This window comes from Aspergillus candidus (genome assembly GCF_002847045.1).
Source record: "Aspergillus candidus strain CBS 102.13 unplaced genomic scaffold BDW47scaffold_25, whole genome shotgun sequence".
Classification (NCBI taxonomy): Eukaryota; Fungi; Ascomycota; class Eurotiomycetes; order Eurotiales; family Aspergillaceae; genus Aspergillus; species Aspergillus candidus.
In genome coordinates, this window is record NW_020194030.1 from 284,988 (window position 1) to 304,121 (window position 19,134).

Sequence of the window (19,134 nt, forward strand, 5' to 3'; positions counted from 1 at the left end):
CGACATTACAGATGATTGGAGAATTGACAGCGACGGAGGGGCCGAAGTGGGTATTCCGGGGTTCGAAGCCAAGTTTTGTCCGGTCGGAATGCAGATAATTGCCACGGTGCTAATGGGCGATCCTTCCGCGAGCTTGGCTGTGGGATACTTAATTAGACGATATACGTCGGGCGATTCTCGACGCATGATTATTCCCCAAAGATCTTGCGACTATTCCCTGAAATAATACAGTGTTTCGAATCGAACGACCAAAGGAAGTGCCAAGCAAGGCAGTGGAGCAAGGCGCGACCACAGGCCGCTTCCTATTTGCAGCAGTCACTGGTCCGCTCAGCAAATCTCACTGGGTCTGCTCCACTTGGCTAGGCTTAGTCCATGGGCTTACCTGACTGATCCACCCCCCGATGACGATAGCTCTGAGGCTCTTGCCTTAGGGGCGGGTTTTTTTATTTGAATCCCGCTCCCCTCATCTTTCCGCTCCTGGGCGGGAAAAAAAAGGGTTATTAATTTCTAGATGAAAAACCCAAAAGGATGATTCCATTTTAAGATGAATCTCATCCGCAGCATGCAATACCGCAGGGCTGTCCTTATATTAACCGTTCCCACCCTGTTGGTGTTTGCCTTCACGTTACATTATTTTCTGACGAAGCCCCTGAGCCAACCGTTCGCGTCCTACGTGCCCAAGACGTCCTCACGACCGGAGCAGTCGGCGAGCTCATCGACCACATTTAATAAACCCTACTCGCGCACCCTTGTCATCGCCAAATCCACACATGATGACACGTTATGGGTCGACAAGCTCGTGGCACAGGATCCCAACCTCGGCAGCGCCATCTACACGGTTGACGATAACACCACCGCCACGTTATCCGTCCCCGACAACAAAGGCCACGAGGCCATGGTCTATTTGACCTACATTATCGACCACTACGACTCGCTATCCGACGTCTCTATCTTCATGCGCGCCCAGCAAAACGCGTGGTACAATAACGACATCCTAAATGGGGACTCCGCCAATATTGTGCGCCACCTGCGCAGTCAGCACGTTATCCTGTCGGGCTACATGAACCTGCGCTGTCACCAGGAGCCTGGATGTCCGGATTACATCCACCCTGGGGCGGAGACAGACACTCGAAACAATGATAACAACCGCCACGAGAGTCCCCTCGAACCAGCCGTCCTCCGCGACGTGTGGGCCAAATTATACCCGGGCGCCCGACTACCAGACGTCCTGTCGCAGCCGTGCTGCGGGCAGTTTGCGGTGAGCGCCCAGCGCATCCGCACGATGACGCAGCGCCGCTACATCGAGTTGCGCGACTGGTTGCTCACGACCGACCTGGACGACGACACGGCGGCGCGTCTGTGGGAGTATACCTGGCAGTGGCTGTTCACGGGGCATAGCGAGTATTGTCCCTCGGAGACGACCTGCTATTGCGACGGGTACGGGATCTGTTTTGGCGCGGAGGATTATCGACGATATTACGAGTATCGGCGGGAGGCACTCCGGTTGGAGGCGGACCTGAAGGGATTGAAGCAGGCTGGTGGCGCCGCTGTTGCCGAGACGGGCGCGCGAATACAGTATCTGCATGGGAGGATGGATGAAATCAAGGAACGGGTTATCACATAGAGCATTAACATATTAATCATTTGTATTTCTTTAGGCGTCAATTTGGAATGGACTGATATTTAGAGATTTTTAGTCGAACCCGAGGGATAACGAATCTACGCATTTACCACACAGCAAGAACCCAAAAACCGTCTTTGGAGATAGGATGGAGACGAATCAAACCCTGCCCAGACTAGCGTTCATGGTCCAGGATTGTACAAGGGTATCTACTAAATAGATCTCCTAACCCGTTCTACTGGGAGAAATAGCAGGGGTAATAGATTCCTGGAGATCTGCCTAATTCCCATCAGGCTACCCGTGAACCCTGAGCAATCAGGCCGCGGGGCAACAACCCTGAGCAATCAGGCCGCGGGGCAACAAACACCCCAGGCTCCTCGAGATTAGTCATGGGTCCATCCACCAATCAATCTCCTGTCACTAAGCTGGACTAGACCTCACTATCAACGCGAACACGAGGCTGTGCTAACCGCGCCAATTCCCTTGGAACCTCCTCAATCATGTCCCACAAACCGGACAAAGGCCTGGAGACATGTCCGGCCTCGAAGTCGTCGGGATCGCGGCGAGCATCGTGCAGATCGCCGAGATCGGGACTCAGCTAGCAGTCAAGCTATGCGCCTTCTACCACAAGATCAAGACCGCCGACCAGCGGATCCAGAATCTGTCCAACAATGTCGCCTTGACCAGCTCCGTGCTCAAGTTGCTAGGTGACAATTTGCAGCAGGATGAACAGGCCAAGCTGTACTCCAAACAAGCGTTCGGCACAACGCAGGGTGTCCTAGACGAATGCAAGGGTGTCTTTGAGCAGATCCGCGATGCCCTCGATCAGAGCCCGTCCAAGGGCCTGTTTCAGCGAGCGGCGAAGAAGTTGAGTTTTGTCGCGATGGAGGGAGAACTAGAGCTTCTGGGACGGAACCTGGAACGACTAAAGTCCACGCTCCACTTGATGCTCAACGTCATTATGTACGCGGGGCAATTGCGGAGGTTGGTACCATCTCGGGCAGCGCTGATTGCGCGTGTGCATGTCGTCTGGGTCGTTGTTAATGTGACGTAGTCGCACAGAGCCAACCGCCCTCAAGGACCAGCGAGATCTGATTCAATCGCTACTCGACCATAAGAGAATGTCCGAGCGACGCTTCGAAGAGATGACCAAGGCTCTCGAAGGGGCGAAACTTGATAATGACCAGCCGAAAGGCCTCCAGCCGGAACATCTCATGTGCGCCGCCACGCTGCCGACCCCTACGAACAACCCTCTCGCGGATCTGGGCAAATACTACCTCTTGGTCAAAAAGCTGCTGGCGGACGTGGACAGCTACCGCGCTGGTCTTGAACAAACTCAGCATAGTAGAGTCCGAAGCGGAGTCTTGCGCATTCACAATGATGAAATTCAGCGTATGGAAGTCTCCCACGGTCCACAAATGGCTCAGATGTTTAGGAATAGAATCTATGAGCTTTCCGATCGGTGAGTCGCGCCCTTCGTGTGTCACGTTGTCTATTCTAACGATAAAAGACCTGCGGATATTGAGCAGCACATCTTTGGGCCACCACCAAAGACCGATGCCGAGCCCCCAAGGCCTGTGGAAGTTAGTCTGCCAACGCAACCCAATATCGCACAACCGCAAATGCCTTCCCAAGGTAAGCTTATTAATATCTTGTCAAAATCCCCTGTCTGGGGCTCTGATCTGTACTTATTTTCGCGCCGTAGAAGCTCAATCCCGCCATTTCCGGGGGCGCACCATCGAGTTGTTGGCAGAATCCAACGAGGGAGTAACCCAAAGCCGACCAAGTTCCACGAAACCACCCTACCAAGCAGCACCAGCACCTCAAAGTCCGGCACCTGTTCATAACCCATCTCCTCCTTTCCTCGATACAATCAGAGCTCTCGACCGGCTTTCTCCCGCGCAACTGAGTACACTCGACCGCTTGGCCGAGTCCATACGTGATCAAATGGAGAAATCCGCCTTGGAGAGGATCGAAGCGCGGCTACACGTGGTCAACGCTGGCCGGTATAATGGAGATATCGTGCAACTTTTCTTTCGTCGCAAGGCTCTTGAGCAGCTTCAGAAACGTCGAAGTCAGATGCAAATGGGCTCCAACGGAAGCCCGGCTATCGATCCCAGGAACCTCACGAATGGGGGCTCTCCGGACATTTATGGGCTACCCGCACAGCAGCAGCAGCAGCAGCAGCAGCGCCAGCAGCGCCAGCAGCGCCAGCAAAGAACACAACCTTTCACCAACCCCGTCTCCATCCACCCTGCCCAAGGAAATGTGGATTTGGATGGGTCATACACCCAGGCAGATGCCCCAGTTAGGAGGAGGGCCGCCCGTCGGAGCGTTGCGCTACAGCCAAGTCCCTATGATAACCTTTATGCCGACCCCCTGGGATCCAGTCAAACCAGCTCGCCGGTCCCCAATCAACAACTCCCCGAACGCTCGGAGTATCTACCCACCCCACGTTTTATCTTAGACTGGCAAAACCAATCTTCCTTGGAGCGTAAGTTTTCTCTATTCACATCCTGCAAACATTACTCACTCATCCCATTTGCTCATGTGTGTAGTGATCCACCATCGCAGCAGATCCGACACCTCCGCGTCTTTCACTAGTAGTGGCAATCATGGAATGGCCAATCCCTCCCCCCAGGAAGACCGACAGCAATCAACTTCTCCCCCGTTATATGGATCTTCACCACGAGAACAAGAACACGGTTTCCTTGAATGTCCTCGGAAGAAAAGGCGCACTCGTTTAAATGACGGCTATGGCTCGTCTCCGTATGTTTGTTTCACAGGTATCAAGAAGACTCCGCCACTAACGACAGTCTTAGATCCTCGGTTTCACCTAGCTTCGAAACGGCCGTTGGTACTCCTTCCGAAGGAGTGGACGGTCCCATCACCAAGGCTACACCTAACGAGGTCGACGATCTGGTTCTCCAGTGGACGACTGTTGGTGGTGATGAGATCGCTACGGCTTTGCGAGTCGATTAAGTTGGTATGTCATATGAATCATATCGGTGTGTGTATTACACTGAATGCAGGTGTTTAATATCTGGTAGTTTGGTTATAGTATATGTTTTGGATATTGTCTTAGTGTCGGTGGCCTTGTAGTATCCTGCAACCAGGTTAATATTCACAATTAGCCAGCAAGAATTCTGCGCTGGCAATGGTTGCACTGTAGTAAATACTAGATCGAATACTCTGTACTATAAGTAGTATCAATAAATTATAATACACCGTATATGAATATAGAGAGTTTCTGACAATATCTTATCCTAGTCAGATCTAATATCAATCTAATTCTATTAACGAGTTATCAGTCCAGAGTAATCCTAGCCCCGATACGGAGTGCATCTAAGACAATGACATTAACCCCCGCCCCAACTACCAACCTACCTTCTTACCCCCATCAGATCCAGCTCCGATTTCAGTCCCAATTCGATCCCAATTCCAACGCCAAATAATCCACAAAGAAAAAAGAAAAGAAAAGAAAAATGTCCAACCAAGAATTCACAAAATACTCCAACTCCTCAAGCACCTACTGGCCCCCAGGCTGGAACTTCGCGCGATACGCGCACGCCACACCCGCCAACAACGCAGCGCTGAGCGACGACGAGCGTGCCAAGATGCAAGCTGGGTTCCGCGAGGTTCTGGGCGAGGAGGGCGTGGCTGAGATGGCGCGCGTTGTGTGGCTGGAGCAGTTGCGCTTGGTGAGGGTTGAGACGGAGAGGGAAAGAAAGCAACAGGAAGAGGGAGAGGGAGGGGGAAAGGTTGATGGAGCGGGAGAACGACGTCCGCCCCCGCCGAATTGGTTGAGGGTTTGGAGGAAGAGGTATCAGGGTCAGAAGGGGCAGGGGCAGAGTTGGGGGATTGTGGTGTTTTGGACTGCTGGGGCTGTGAAGAGGGTTGTGGAGGATGCGGATGCGGGGGGGGAAGGGGTAGAGGGGTTTGAGGAGAGGGTAGGCAAGATTGTGGAAATCCCTTTTGAGACAGCTTTGGAGCAGGGACAGTCTGCTGAGGAGGTTGATGAGGCGCGGAGTTCGTTTGGGGTTCGGTGGGTGAGGGTATCTGATGATGATGGTGATGATGATGAATCCCAGGGAAGGGACAACACTGTTGAGCGGCTACGCGCGCAGTATCACTCGATGCAGGAGCAAGAGTCTGGTCTCTTCCTACCGATCTTCCTGGTTGTGTCTTCGTCGGCCGTGGCGTCTGTGCTGTCTACGAGTGAAAGTGGAGATGAGAAAGTGAGAACGACCAGTCCGCGGTGGAGAACCGGAGCGCCGTTCCTGCTTGCGGTTGCTGCGACGGAGGATCAAGGTGTTGTGAGTGACGATAATGACCAGGAGGCTGGTGGGGAGAAAGACTGGTTCAAGTCTGTCTTTCGTGTTGCGATGGAGGTACTGGTAGATGAGCTGTGGCCGGTGGTCGAGGAGCAGATGACGACGCTGGGGAGGATGACGAGATTTGTACAGCAGGCGGAGGTGACGGAAGATATACCAATTTTAATAGATGAGGAAGATGGATTGGATTCTATCTGGTGGTCTGTACATGCGCCGCCGCGTCATATGAGGAAGCGGAGAAGATTGTTTACATAGACTCAAGATTATTACTCTTATATAGTAAGTCTCCATCCCGTCTACTGCCTCAGCTTAGGCGAGCTCACTTCCCGAAGTCTATCGCCACACTACATCCAAAGGCGCCGTCGTTGAAGTAGGGCGTCGACTGTTGGTGCTAGGGATGGTGATGAAACATACACGCGAAATACAACTGGCCTGTTGTATAGTCTAGCGGACCTTTGTATTTGCACGGAAAACACGGCATCGACTCAGTACGTGACTGGGACAGATAAGGCCAAGTTGCATTGGGCTGAGGTGCCAGAGAAGCGGGCCTATGTTTGGTTGGCAAAGAAAAATTGTTCTGATAGTCATACAATGCATGTCATGGGGTGGAAGGGTACAAAGCTCCAGTGTATGCAATAAGCTATGGTCAACTTTTATTCAAATCCAGCGTGACGGTAATACTAATATTTTATCACCCGAGCAGGCTGGACAGGCAATGCTAAATCATATCAAAGCGTAAAGCGCTGCACCTTTCTCAGTCGCTCACCATACTTATAGAATACAATAGGCAGAGGAATCATCCCGATACAAATAAACCCTAGCAGCGAATTCCCCCAGCCCAGCCCCAGAGTCTCATACATGGACGGCCCGGCGAGAGGGAGGAACGCACCCACTAGACTGCGGAGGACGGTGTTAGCTGCTATCGCAGACGCCGCATACATGGGGTAGCAGTCGACGAGGTAGGTCAGAATCGGCAAGAACAAGCCCATAATGCCGAAGCCGAAAGGCGCGAGCGCAATGATGGGCAGGATCCAGTGCGTTTTGTAGTAGGCACACCAGCCGTACCAGAAGAAGGTGATGGGGAGGAAGAAGCCGGAGAAGATGCTGATTGCGAGACGCATCTCGGGCTTGAAGCGGCCGCCGTTGGCTTTGGCTAGCTTGACGACGCTCTTGTCGGAGTAGAGCGTGATTAGGAACCAGCCGATGAAGTTACCCAGGCCGAGGGAGAGATAGACGAGGCCTGTGGAGCCGATGCTGAAGCCGTAGACGGATTCGAAGACGGTGGGGATCGTCGTGAAGAGGAGGTAGAGCACGCCGTAGACGAAGGCTATATATAGGGAGAGGAAGAAGACGAGGGGGGATAGGGCGAGCAGCTTGATCGGGCGGATGAGGCCGTTTAGGAGAACCTGCGTACGGTTCTGGGCGTCTGCGCCGCCTTCGTAGCAGCTTTTCAGGTCGTCACGTCCCAGCTCTTTGCGCAGACGGGCTACCTTGTGCTGGATGAGGATACGGTGGTTCGTTTCGCGGTTGAATATCTCAAGCACCACGGTCAGGACACCGCCCAGCATGAGGATGATCCAGAAATCCCAACGCCAGCCGATGGTCTGGGTCACGTAGCCGCCCACGAGTGGTCCAAGAATAGGACCTGGTTCGTCTCAGCATTGAACAGGACAAGATATTGCATGATACGTACCAAACAGCGGACCCAGAGTCCAGAAACCCATGGCGAAACCCCGCTGGTCCGTGCGAAACATGTCTGATATCACACCTCCACCCAGTGTCTCCAACCGTCAGTATCGCACTCGGTCCTTCTTTCAAGCTGGGGTCTTACAATACACCCCGCGCCCCCAATCCCAGTGAGCAGCCGGAAAACAATGAGAGCTGCCAAATTCGGAGCCAACGCGCATCCAATCTGCCACACACAGAAGAACAGATTCGCCGCAGCCAGAACCAACCGCCGCCCATAGATCTCCGACAGGGGCGCCAGAAACAGCGGTCCGATCACATAGCCGACGAGATAAATGCTAACCGTCATGGAGCCGATCGCGATATCGTCATTTCCAAACTCCCGGTCAACACTACCGATAGCAGGCGACAGGATAGACGACGCGAACGGTGTGGTGAGCGTGACCAGCGCGATCAGACCCAGCAGCAACCACTTCTTCCACGCCGAGAAATTCATCGGATATTCGGGGTCATCTTGGGCGTCCCACCCCACGATGCCTTCTTCGAGATTCGACGTCGGGATGGGTTCCTGGCGCAGTCCTCCGTCTTTATTCCGGCCGCTGGCGGCGCTCAATATCCGACTGATCTTGCTCTTGACACTTCCGCGCGTTTCGATCTTCTCGAGATCCTCGGGGCCTCGTAGCTAATCGCGTTAGATATGGGTCAGTCTTGGAAAGCGAGTGACTCACCTCTGCGAGCTCCACGTCCAGCTGGTGACCCGGCACGGTATCTTCGGCGTTCACCACGTCATGACTCACACGAACCCCGTCACTGCCAAAAGAGCTGCCAGAGCGACGGTCGGACGTAATACCGTGTTTCTCCATGCTAGGGGTGGTCCAAGCTGGGGTCACTCGTGGGTAGTTGGGGTTACGCGACAAGCTCCGAGAAAGTCGACGACGGCATAGCTATTAAGTATGATTGAAACAGATATTAATGCTTACCAAGAATTCCACTATGCTAGGACAGCCCCGGATAAAAGCCTTTTATGCATTGCGCACAGCGGGGTTGTTGAGGGACGCCTCCAATGGCGGTGTTCTTGCAGGGACATCGTTGCCTTTCTCAGCTAGAACGACGAATTAGTGGCGGTCCGCGCGGTGAGGGGGCATTCTCGGCAGGTGCCGTGATTGCCGTCTGGTTCGGGCGTATTTTTGGAGGTTGTTTTATGGAGAATGTGGCTAAACTGGAAATATCCAGATGGAATGTTGGAATGATGGGATCGGTCAGGCTTTGGTTATTGAAGGCAGATTTGCCGCAGCCCTAAGTAGGGCATCAGATGCCTCGGGTGCTATATCAACGAAGCTGCGGCAATCACCGCAAAGACGAGATGAAGGGTATCAGTGACGGTATTAGCACGGGCTATAGCTACTAGCCAGTCTAATTTGAATTGGGCTGGAAGTCCTCCACAGGAACCCCGTCGAGACTGCTAGTACGTCTGAATGCTGACTGCATGTCCGGAGCTAGGTGGACCTGGATCATTCCGGACATACTTTAAATTGGTTAGTATAATCCCAGTATACAGCTAGGGATGTGTAAAGTGACTGGTAAATGGAGTCATTCGCAGTACAGATCCAACAAGGCTGCGGGGCTGAACTACAGTCAACTTACTATGCCCTCAAACAAGTATATAATCCAAAGTCCCCACTATACTATCCATCTCCACCAAACCAACCACCTGACTAGTAAAAAGACTACTACTTTCCTACACCTTAACATCGACTGGCTCAACCACCCTTCCAATACATATTATAGCGTTTTGAGCATCCTCGCCACCTATCTTCCCCCGGACTCTCCCATCACCCCACAACAAGCAGCCGAGCGACTCCAAGCAACGCGATATCCTCGCTTTTCAAGCCCCCGTCGCGGCGATCCACCTCAATTTGTCCGCTCCTTAGTTGCACTGGGATTGGTTTAACAGACTGTATTCGGATGAACCGCCAGGCGAACTTGGAAAGGGCAGCCTGTCAAAGGGATGCTCGGTCCCAATGTAGCAGTTTTGGAGGGTGCGGTTGGAGATGCTCTGGGCTTTAAGAGTGCGCCAGAGGAGACCGTCTTGATGCATAGGAAGGCTGTGGGAGTCATGGATGGTGTGGGTCATTGTGGTTAGCGTTATTTACTACATATTAGTTGAATGGTTCACGAGATTTATCAGTCAACTACGAAATAGTTAGTTATATACAGCGATCAAATAAAGTATTACCGCAACCTCACATCCTAACAACAACAACCAGAACACCTCACAAATCAATGTACTAAAACATGATAAAATTGACCGAAATCAACAATCGCAGATGTAATACCAAAAACCCCAAGATTCCTTCCCCAAGGCAGTGAATGAGGCTGAGTCGGCCAGGATTAGCGCTTCTAGCTTTGGCCCCCATCCGGGCACCCAAAGCTTGAGCCAGCCAACGATAATCGAGGCATACAGCCTTCCCTATGCTGTATCAGGAGTGAGATTGGCGCAGGATTCAACCGGGGGACAATCCTTACTGCTTGGATTTGATTTGTCTGTGGGGGGTTGCATTAAGGCTGAGCTTTCCTGCTTTAATGGGCGATGTATTTAAGGGGTGGGTGCTGCTTGCTTTATTTACTTGCTATTTAAATACTTTTATATCACTGTTGTTGCTGTTGCTGTTGCTGCCGCTAATTCTATCTCTGCTTCTACTACTACTACTTCTATTTAAATACTGCACTGCACCATTACGAAGCGGTCAATAACGAAATAAAACGATAAAATGAAACCATCCATCCCGTTCCTACTATTCCTAACGAATGCGCTCCTTCCAGCCAGCGCAGCAGCCTCCCAGTCCAACCCCCCCAAAACAGACGCCTACACACTCGACTATTTCCGAAAAGTCGGTGCCTGCTTCTTATACACCGGAAAGGGGGGAGATCGCGAAAAGGCCATCTCACCGTGCAAAGAGTGGTGTCCTGCTCATGAAGGGAAGGATAAACAGGGAATTGGTGTATGTTCCACTTCTTTCATCCTTTATATGAATATATACATCATTTCCGAGGTCAATACTAACAATAGTATAGTGCTATATTCCAGGCATAACGACCCTCGACAAGCTCGACCCCAGCATCTTCCTCAACGACGAGCAAGGCCACGAATACATCCCCGGGAAATGCCTCTGCGAGAACCCCCAGAAGTATCTCCCCCTCGTCGAGCCAGTCATAAATTCGCTGTCGAAGCTGGACGACATTCTCTGCGGGGTGTTCCTGGAGAGTTTTAAGACGATCGCCATGTTTGGACTTAATACCGTGTTTGGGGGTGGTCAGGCGGAGGGGCTCCGGATGACTGTTGATGGGACGAAAGGAGCTGGTACCGGTGATGGTGCTTGTCGGTTTTTGTTTGGGTGATTTTGTTCATGGTATCGTGGACTTACGGTCATATTTGATGGATATGGAACATGTTCGGCACTGCTCCCGTGGAGCGCGTTTGCACGTTCCGAACAGGGCTATGGCAAGGCAGCCTGGGATATGTGGGCAGGTCAAGACGCGCCATCGACAATTTTCGTGGGTCGACTGGCTGCCATCAGCAGCTTACGGCTGGATTCCACACCGGGACAACTGGAGGCCACTCTTTTATCACCAAGGTGATTAAGCCTTGCAGTTCAAGGTGGAGACTCACTATTACCGCCCCTGTCGGGCTATGGTCTTCAGTATAGCCTGAATCGATCAACAATCGAAATACAGGCGTCATGGTTAAACCAGCTAGTGACGTACCAGTGCAAGTTGAACATCTTCATTCTGTTTCGTGTGCCGCCTTGTCCAAAGGAAATGGCATTGGTATATGATGACAGAAGGAAATGAATACGTCTCAGCTTATTTCATCAATTTAAATACCTCAATTCGTGCTCAATTGTTCTATGTTGTCATTCTTATAATGTCAGCCCGCAGAATCATGGTGACATTCACATTCGACCGCGTTTATGGACTGAATGATCAAACAAATTTGTTCGGGTCTGCGTGAAACAGCTTGATAGCAGCGGGAACCTGGTGGTCGAAGTCGTCGGCCTCTGCTTTTGCGATCGCACTGAGCACCCGGTCCCGACTAGACAATAACTCGCGGGCCACTTCCCCCCAGCCAACCCTCTGCTTCGGGATAGTCACCCCGGGAAAAGACGGGTCGATCTCGACAGAGGTCAGTTTCCCATCGTCCTTACGGATGCGCCCGTCAACAATGACAGTGTCAATATCTCGAACGGACGAATGAAGCACAATAGCAGCGACGGGATCCTCTTCGGACGCACAGATCATGCCTGGACTTCTGGCATCGAAAATAACCAAATCCGCCAGCTTCCCGACTTCGATCGAGCCTAGCTGCTCCTCCATATGAATGGCCCGAGCACCCTGAATAGTGGCCAGTCTGAAAGCATCCTGTACGGTGAGATCCAAAGATCGGGAGGACTTCCCCTGCGCAATGAGCTCCTCGTGGCGATAGGATCGCTCGCTCTGCAGCGCAAGACGCATCTGCGTCATCATGTCGCTAGAATTGTTGCTGTGGCAGTCGATGCCAAGGGAACTGATATCCCTGCACCCGGCCTGGAAGCAGACCGGCTTCCCGTGTCCCATCTGCAGTTCCGTGTCGGGGGTTGAGGAGATCCAGGATTGTGCTTTTTGGAGTTTTTCGATGTCCGTAGGGGTGCAGTTGGTGGCGTGTGAAAGAAGGATATCTGGTCCGAGGAGACCGTAGTCCTCAAGTAGGTCGACATGAGATCCGGGGCCTTTATCTGTCAGGGAGGAGGAACAAAAAAAGGGGAGAAAAATAAGAAATTACCAAAATATTCTCGAACATAATGCGATGTAATAACCTTAGCTCCCGCCTTGCGAGCCCGCGTAAACAATGCTATCACCACTTCTCGAGGAAGCATGAGCCCGTCAAAGCCCAAACCAAGCTGCACTCGGCATTCGCCAATAGGAAGTGCGGCACCGAGCTCGTCGAGCTGGCGCAAAACCCACTCGTCCAGGATATTGAAATCCGGAATCATGTCAGGCTTCCACATTTTGAGTTTGAGCGTGGGCGTATAGCAAAACACAGACCGGATACCGGACGAGACAGTCGCCTCGACTGCGTTCCATGCTGTAGCTTAAGCGTTAGCTATCAGATGCCAGTCAATTCCATTGAAAACGTACTATGAGCCGGAGAGACGTTCAGATGAGCGTGATCGACAACTGTCGTAGTTCCGGCGTCCAAAGCCTCGAGACAACCCCCAAGCTCGCCCCAGAACATATCCTCCGGGCTGAAATTAGCCTGTTGGAGGTTTCCTGGTGCAATGGGTCAGTCCGATATCATATCGCCATATTCATGGTTAAGGGTGGGCTTACCCGACGGCATGTATTCCAGGAGGGTGTGGTTTGCATGACGACCCTTGAGCTGCGTCTGCCACATGTGGTGATGAGTATCTATAAATCCTGGCGAGACAATCTTGCCGGTGCAGTCAATGACACGCGTCTGTTCCGATGGTGGGGAAATATGAGGGGAAATCTGCGCGATCTTGTTCCCTTCGATGAGCAGGGAATGTTGGCGGAGAGCAACTACGGAATCATCCGGGTTACCGGATGGAACGAGGATGGTCGCATTCTGTAGGATAGTCGATTCCATGTTGATTGTTGCGAAATATCTCTGGGAGTCGAAGTTAAGAAAAAGAACAGTCGATGAGAGGTGACTACATATAGCGGGGTCAGGTGACCACGCTTTTCCTTTCTTGACCCCATAGTAAGCCCTAGATCAGATCCATATGAGAGGAAGATGATAGATTGTAAGTTACTAATTACAAAGATCAAATCAAATGAGTGGACGTTCCAACCAAGGCACTGGAGACGAAAAGCCTTCAACCAATCATCCTCGATGTTCCTGATATCCAACACGATGAATCCGCGGCTGGGTGTATGTATATCAACGGCAGTCAATATCTAAGTGCAGCTGCAGCCACAGGTGTCGCAGTCGCCCATGGCACAGCTGACAGACGAGTCACGGCTGGGATCGCACTCGGCGTCTTCCTTGCAGGTCTTCCAGTCACCCTTACCATGCTCGTAGGCAGTCCAGCACCACTCGCCGGCATCAGCGCACTGGTTCCAGCACCAGCCGTTCTCGCCACAACCGAAGGGCTTGGTGGCGCAGCCCTCGAAGCCCTTGCCCTTGCGGGTCAGGACTTGGGAGGACAGGACCGTGGTGGCCTGAAGGGCGGTAAGAGCGAGGGCAATGGAGAACTTCATTGTCTGTCAAGTCATTAGCAACGTGAGCGCTGTGGAAGAAGAAATGAGATCACTGACTTCGGATGTGTTATAAAACGGTTTGAATAGATTAAGACTGGTCTTGATAGAGTAGTATTGCTTTGTGTGTCTGGAGAAAACAAGATGGACGAGGCTTTTGGGCCTTTATATAGCTTTGTGGTCTTCACCAACTTGCTGCTGGCTTCCCAAAGTCTGACTTGGCCATGTTTCGACCATGACATGTCTCCTGTATTCATGATTAGTGCTTATCGTTTCATGGATGAGGCTGGAAAGTTCAAGATACTATACATAGCATGCCTGCCAATGTGCAGTTAGAGGACGGTTCAGATAGTTCCACCACGCGACCCACCGTGCCATGCACCATCACCTCACCGTCTCCTACCCCTTGTCAGACTAGTTGTAGTGTGATTATAGTTACGTTACATTCTGAATCATGATCAATAGGGTGAAGTATCCGTAGAGCCAAAACTCCACTCCGTGGTGATGATCAGCAAGGAGCAGTAAAGCCGGGTATACTTCGTTTCTCACTACAACTTAGTCAGAACACCATGACAAATTTCTGTGCACTTGGTCTGTAGTATATCATTGGTTGCACGAGTCATAAATTAGACCGTTGTCGGCAATTATAGTGGAACCATAGCCAGATAATGGAAGTATACCCAGATACACCTGTAGCGGTGTGATATCAAATCTTCAATCCAATAAATAGCCTCATTCAGACCGAATATACCCCGACACAAGCACCACCACCCTTCCAAGGGGCTCTACTTACCACACTGTGGATAGGGAGTGTCCCGATCAAAATATCATAAACCCACAACCTAAGATCTTGAACTCATCTCTTTGTGCCCTGACTGGCCGGCTCGTCATTCTTACCCCGAGGGATCTGCGCATAGCGGGTCCGGAACCCCATACGAGACCCACTCGTAGGGTGACCACGGGAGGGAGAGGAGGGTGTGCATCCCTGATCCGACCTCCGAGAATGGGGGCTAGAATAGAATTTGATTATCCTAACACTGCCCCAGGTTTTATATGAGGGTGGGCTGTCGTTGTGGTTGTACCATGTCCAACGTAATCGTTTTTTTCAGTCAATCGGCGTCTTCTGTCAACGCTCAGTGTTCCACATAATAGCGCTTCTGGTGGTGACGGACGCTTGGATAGATGTTAGATACCCTAGCGATGGAGCGACCGTCGACCTCTCCCCAATCATCTGTCGAAAGCTGTTGTTTTCTGGACGAGGCTGCCATGTATCCATTCGGGATCGACAATGGGGGCCAATTCTGTTCCCCTCGATGGATGTGAAGAACTGCTTAGTAGAAGCTGAACCTAATATTCATAGTAATGTCGATCAGGCAACCAATACCTACCTCATCCTTGTCGTACTGAGCTTATAGCCACTCATAGGGCACGTAACCTCCAAGCCGTCCTTGGGATCAACCACCGACGGGATATCTATTTAATACTCCTTGAAATACTGTTGGGGATATCAGCCAGGGCAAGCGCTATACCAAGTGTTAGTCAACATTTTGGCGTAGCGGCTGAGAGAGACCCACCTACCCAAGTAGGTATGTCGGGATGGTAGGTGCTTTCTAGAGCTGTTTATTGACTTTTCCGTCAAGGATAAGACCGATTATACTATTATACTAGTCGGAGTGATTACCCCTGGTGGTTAAATCAGGCGTCCCATGGATAATCAGTGCTGTTTCGGCCTCAATAGACAGAGCCTAGACCAGACCACACCGCATATCTTGCAAATCAAGACGGTGCCTCAGCTGCGACCTGTCAACCCCGTTATTCGAAATATGAGGATCCCAATTTCTTTGCGAAAATAAGGGCGTGATAGCTGAATGATCATCTGGTCGACTTCGGAAGAAACCTGGGGATTACGTAGTAATAACTCAGAGTGATCGTCAATGGGTGTCAGACTGCTGGGAGTATTGTCCTGCTTTGGACAAGTCTCGTCGCTGTCAGAATCTACTTCTGAGACAGTGTGAAAGTATAAGAAGATGATTGATATAAATAGCATCGCCTGTGCTGCACAATTCTCTCATTGACGGTTATAAAATCTGACCACCGATCACCAGTATATGAGTGATGGTCCACTATTTCTATCCACCCATCCAAAGTCTATTCGACACCACTGAGTCAGATTCTTTCTTACTGCGTTAGTCTGAGACTGGCTTTCGATCTGCTCAACGAGTAAAACTGGGGTGGAATGTCCTCGCGACCACTGTCGGGCGTTGTCGCTTCACCCATTTCTAACTAGATGCTTGGGGCTGGCGTCATGCGCAGATGTGGACGTCTGTTTATCCCTGTGGAAGACTGCACCATGTAGGTTGTCTACGCAGATCCCAACTGTATTTGTCGGCGTATTCATCTTAAGAATATATCTATTCATAATCCTTCTATTTATATAGTTTATTCATAGGTCACTCACCTACATACCCTCCGGAAGTCGAGGACCTTGATAGACGCGTCGAGCATGTACCACCCAATTCAAAAGGGAAAACAACGCCATGCAACCAATCACAGCGACGGTATAATCTACACTCTTATTAGCATGAGACAACACCAGCAAAAGAAGGAGGGGGTAATACTCATAGAACTCCCCGTCACAGGGACCTCCGTCGGGAAACAATAAAACACCAACGTGATGACCGCAAACCCCACAGTCAGGGCATTAGCAATCCACCCCATAAACCCCAGCCTGACGCGCCTTTTCTTCGTGAGATATTTCGTCGACCGCCGATGATAGAGCAACAACGCTGCGGGGACAGCGAAGGAAATCTGCTGGAGGAGGAGCCCCGTTCCGACAAACCCGTGGAAGGCAGTGTCCGAGCCGAGGTAGATACACCCGATGATGAATATCACGGCGGAGTTGGCGACGAGGGCCCAAACAGGCACGTTGTGGCGCGGGTGGAGCTGGCCTATGTAGGATGATCCGATGAGGGCGTTGTCGCGCGCGTAGGACCAGGTGAGACGCGAGGCTGTCTGGACGCAGCCGTTTAGGGCGAAGAGGGAGACTGCGAGGAGGCCGGCTAGGAAGACTGTTGCGGCGGTGGAGGATCTTGTTGCTTGGTTCCATATTTCGTAGATGGGGACGCTGTTACCCTTATTAGTATCTTGTCTGGCTGTCGGGAGAAAGAGACGTACCCGGTAGGAGTGTTGATTATTGCGTCTAGGTCGACTAAGGAGTATACCATTGAGATGGAAAAAGCGAAGGCCGTGACGAAGCCGATGAGGCTTGTGCTGATGAGAGCCAGCGGCACGGTGGTGACTGCATTCGAACATTCTTCTGCTAGGTGGATCGCCCCGTCGATACCTGCATACATGAAGTTGGGGTTGGCCAGTCCTGTCAGGAAGACAATTCCATCGGAGCTCCACCCGGAGTCGTTGACGAAGTTGGTCCAGACAAACGTGCTGGAGTTGTGACCTGGTGCTCTCGCCGCACAGGTGATGGTGATGATAATGAACAGACTGATGGAGACGACAACTGTGATATATAAGATTAGCGCGCTACGTATGGGTGAGGTAGATAGACATACACCCAACGTCATGGATCCAGGACGTCCGCTTCATCAGAAAGATGTTATATAGCAAGATGAGAATGTTCACCGCTTGATAGATGAGAAAGATATGCCAGGCTTGTGGCTCGAAGTCTGGATTGAAGAACACGACCATGGCTGAGATGAATTGTCCTGGTTGAATGACGACCCCGGTGCATATGGAGAGCCATCCGAATATGTTGGCGGCGCCGCAAAAATAGCTCTATGATGATTTAACAAGCTGACCGCGCACAACGAATGCGAGTAGACTCACCAGCGCCCGATTGGTACTCTTCGGCGCCAAGATGGATGTCCAATGGTACTGGCCACCAGCAGTCGGGTAAACGCTGGTCAACTCCGCCAGCGTGGCGGTCGAACCGAGGCCGATCAGAACAAAGATCAATATCTGGCCATACAGCAATGTCACTGTGCCTCCTTGAGCAATTCCGACAGCCAGGGTGGCAGCCAGGCCCGCCCAGCTGTTGCAGATATTAAAGCCCGTACATAATATGCCGAAGCCTCCTAGGTTCTTTTCCGCATAGGAGCCGAGGTCGAGGTCTGTAGCATCTATGGCTTGCTTTTCTTGGACTATCAGGCAGTTAGTTTATGGTCTTTATTAGCATAGAGGCAAGAATAAGTCTAGCTATACCTTTCTCTGATAACGATTCAACCGGAGAGGTATTATCCTCGGGTTTCTTGGTGAATGGACGGCGCATGGTGATCTGAGGGGGGAGACAGAAAATGAGCCAGACAAGAGAATATGGGCAACATCGTGACCCTGTATGATATTTAAGAGAATCCACAGTCAATCCAACTATTCTGCGGGGTTATTTAGTTCGTTACTCCAATGTTGGGGTCTAGCAGGCCAAGTATAAGCTATCTGGATAGACCTACTCTATATGGTTGCGGCTAGTCTGGATTGGGCGGGCTAATTGAGCGATTTGATAACGTTGAAAGCTTGGCCAAAAGAAGAATAGAATATATGAATATCTATTCCTGTAACTCTTCTTGATCCTTTACGATGGTGGAGAGATAAGTCACTGTCCAGAATCGACCGTAGAGGGGATAGCGCATCTATAGAAAGAGTACATATAAAGACTGGTCATGAACCACGGATCTTCTACAGCTCTATCTCTAACAGACTACATCTTCTTTTTCTTTTTTTTTCTTTTTTGTAATCATAACAAGTTCAGCTCTAAAAACATCTCGATCTCGTCTCCCCGTGACTGTCCAAACCCTACCGGACAGTCACAGACTTGAGAGACTTGGCATTGAAGCAATCCAGGACAACATTTGGGTAGGCTGTCACGATATACAACTTGCATTTGTGACATCAGCATAGATACAAATATAGATATGGGTATATGAGTATATATGCAGGTAAATAAAGGCACTTGATGCCTAGAAAACCAGAAGCGGGATATTTCCGCCTCAGGATGTGACAAATGCGTCTGTCTGATTGGCTGGCTGGCTGCATCACGACGACGTCATTGTTATCTGGATTCAACAGGAATGATACTACAGTAGTACTACAAAGTAGGGGATAACCATTCTTAATCGGTCAATGCCTGGATTTAATAGAACTCTTACGTACAGCACTACTAATCCTCACTATTAAGATTTGAAAGGACTCCAAAGCTCTAGCAACACAGCAAGGCAGTTAACTGGATGC

General features: G+C 51.0%; 8 protein-coding genes across 8 annotated transcripts; 4 read left to right on the forward strand and 4 right to left on the reverse strand.

Annotated features, from left to right (window-relative positions):
• Nucleotides 1-474: 474 nt before the first annotated feature.
• Nucleotides 475-1,624, forward strand: BDW47DRAFT_131939 (DUF3431 domain-containing protein; the record flags this gene model as incomplete). The annotated part of the gene is made up of 1 exon (XM_024817431.1): nucleotides 475-1,624. The coding sequence occupies exon 1, from the start codon at nucleotides 545-547 to the stop codon at nucleotides 1,622-1,624; it is 1,080 nt and encodes a 359-aa protein (XP_024671703.1). The 5' UTR covers nucleotides 475-544.
• Nucleotides 1,625-2,076: 452 nt separating this feature from the next.
• BDW47DRAFT_106639 (uncharacterized protein) lies at nucleotides 2,077-4,678 on the forward strand. The gene is made up of 6 exons (XM_024812812.1): nucleotides 2,077-2,605; nucleotides 2,676-3,083; nucleotides 3,132-3,256; nucleotides 3,327-4,115; nucleotides 4,180-4,390; nucleotides 4,444-4,678. The coding sequence occupies exons 1-6, from the start codon at nucleotides 2,154-2,156 to the stop codon at nucleotides 4,601-4,603; spliced, it is 2,145 nt and encodes a 714-aa protein (XP_024671704.1). The 5' UTR covers nucleotides 2,077-2,153; the 3' UTR covers nucleotides 4,604-4,678.
• Nucleotides 4,679-5,583: 905 nt separating this feature from the next.
• Nucleotides 5,584-6,494, forward strand: BDW47DRAFT_106640 (uncharacterized protein). The gene has a single exon (XM_024812814.1). It carries the CDS (start codon nucleotides 5,758-5,760, stop codon nucleotides 6,208-6,210), a length of 453 nt encoding a protein of 150 aa, XP_024671705.1. The 5' UTR covers nucleotides 5,584-5,757; the 3' UTR covers nucleotides 6,211-6,494.
• On the reverse strand, nucleotides 6,474-8,566 carry BDW47DRAFT_106642 (MFS transporter). Its single transcript, XM_024812815.1, has 4 exons — nucleotides 8,370-8,566; nucleotides 7,787-8,323; nucleotides 7,649-7,736; nucleotides 6,474-7,600 (listed from the first exon to the last, which is right to left on the reverse strand). The coding sequence occupies exons 1-4, from the start codon at nucleotides 8,502-8,504 to the stop codon at nucleotides 6,684-6,686; spliced, it is 1,677 nt and encodes a 558-aa protein (XP_024671706.1). The 5' UTR covers nucleotides 8,505-8,566; the 3' UTR covers nucleotides 6,474-6,683.
• Nucleotides 8,567-10,412: 1,846 nt separating this feature from the next.
• Nucleotides 10,413-11,040, forward strand: BDW47DRAFT_126151 (uncharacterized protein; the record flags this gene model as incomplete). Its single annotated transcript, XM_024816506.1, has 2 exons — nucleotides 10,413-10,643; nucleotides 10,717-11,040. The coding sequence occupies 2 exons, from the start codon at nucleotides 10,413-10,415 to the stop codon at nucleotides 11,038-11,040; spliced, it is 555 nt and encodes a 184-aa protein (XP_024671707.1).
• Nucleotides 11,041-11,331: 291 nt separating this feature from the next.
• Nucleotides 11,332-13,297, reverse strand: BDW47DRAFT_35913 (Metallo-dependent hydrolase). Its single transcript, XM_024818822.1, has 4 exons — nucleotides 13,009-13,297; nucleotides 12,817-12,948; nucleotides 12,461-12,763; nucleotides 11,332-12,407 (listed from the first exon to the last, which is right to left on the reverse strand). The coding sequence occupies exons 1-4, from the start codon at nucleotides 13,283-13,285 to the stop codon at nucleotides 11,626-11,628; spliced, it is 1,494 nt and encodes a 497-aa protein (XP_024671708.1). The 5' UTR covers nucleotides 13,286-13,297; the 3' UTR covers nucleotides 11,332-11,625.
• A 297-nt stretch (nucleotides 13,298-13,594) lies between these two features.
• BDW47DRAFT_106645 (uncharacterized protein) lies at nucleotides 13,595-14,007 on the reverse strand (the record flags this gene model as incomplete). Its single annotated transcript, XM_024812816.1, has 2 exons — nucleotides 13,957-14,007; nucleotides 13,595-13,902 (listed from the first exon to the last, which is right to left on the reverse strand). The coding sequence occupies exon 2, from the start codon at nucleotides 13,897-13,899 to the stop codon at nucleotides 13,597-13,599; it is 303 nt and encodes a 100-aa protein (XP_024671709.1). The 5' UTR covers nucleotides 13,900-13,902; nucleotides 13,957-14,007.
• A 2,347-nt stretch (nucleotides 14,008-16,354) lies between these two features.
• On the reverse strand, nucleotides 16,355-18,178 carry BDW47DRAFT_131941 (amino acid transporter; the record flags this gene model as incomplete). Its single annotated transcript, XM_024817432.1, has 6 exons — nucleotides 16,355-16,461; nucleotides 16,515-17,020; nucleotides 17,071-17,410; nucleotides 17,463-17,685; nucleotides 17,737-18,020; nucleotides 18,112-18,178. 6 exons carry the CDS (start codon nucleotides 18,176-18,178, stop codon nucleotides 16,355-16,357), a joined length of 1,527 nt encoding a protein of 508 aa, XP_024671710.1.
• Nucleotides 18,179-19,134: the final 956 nt, after the last annotated feature.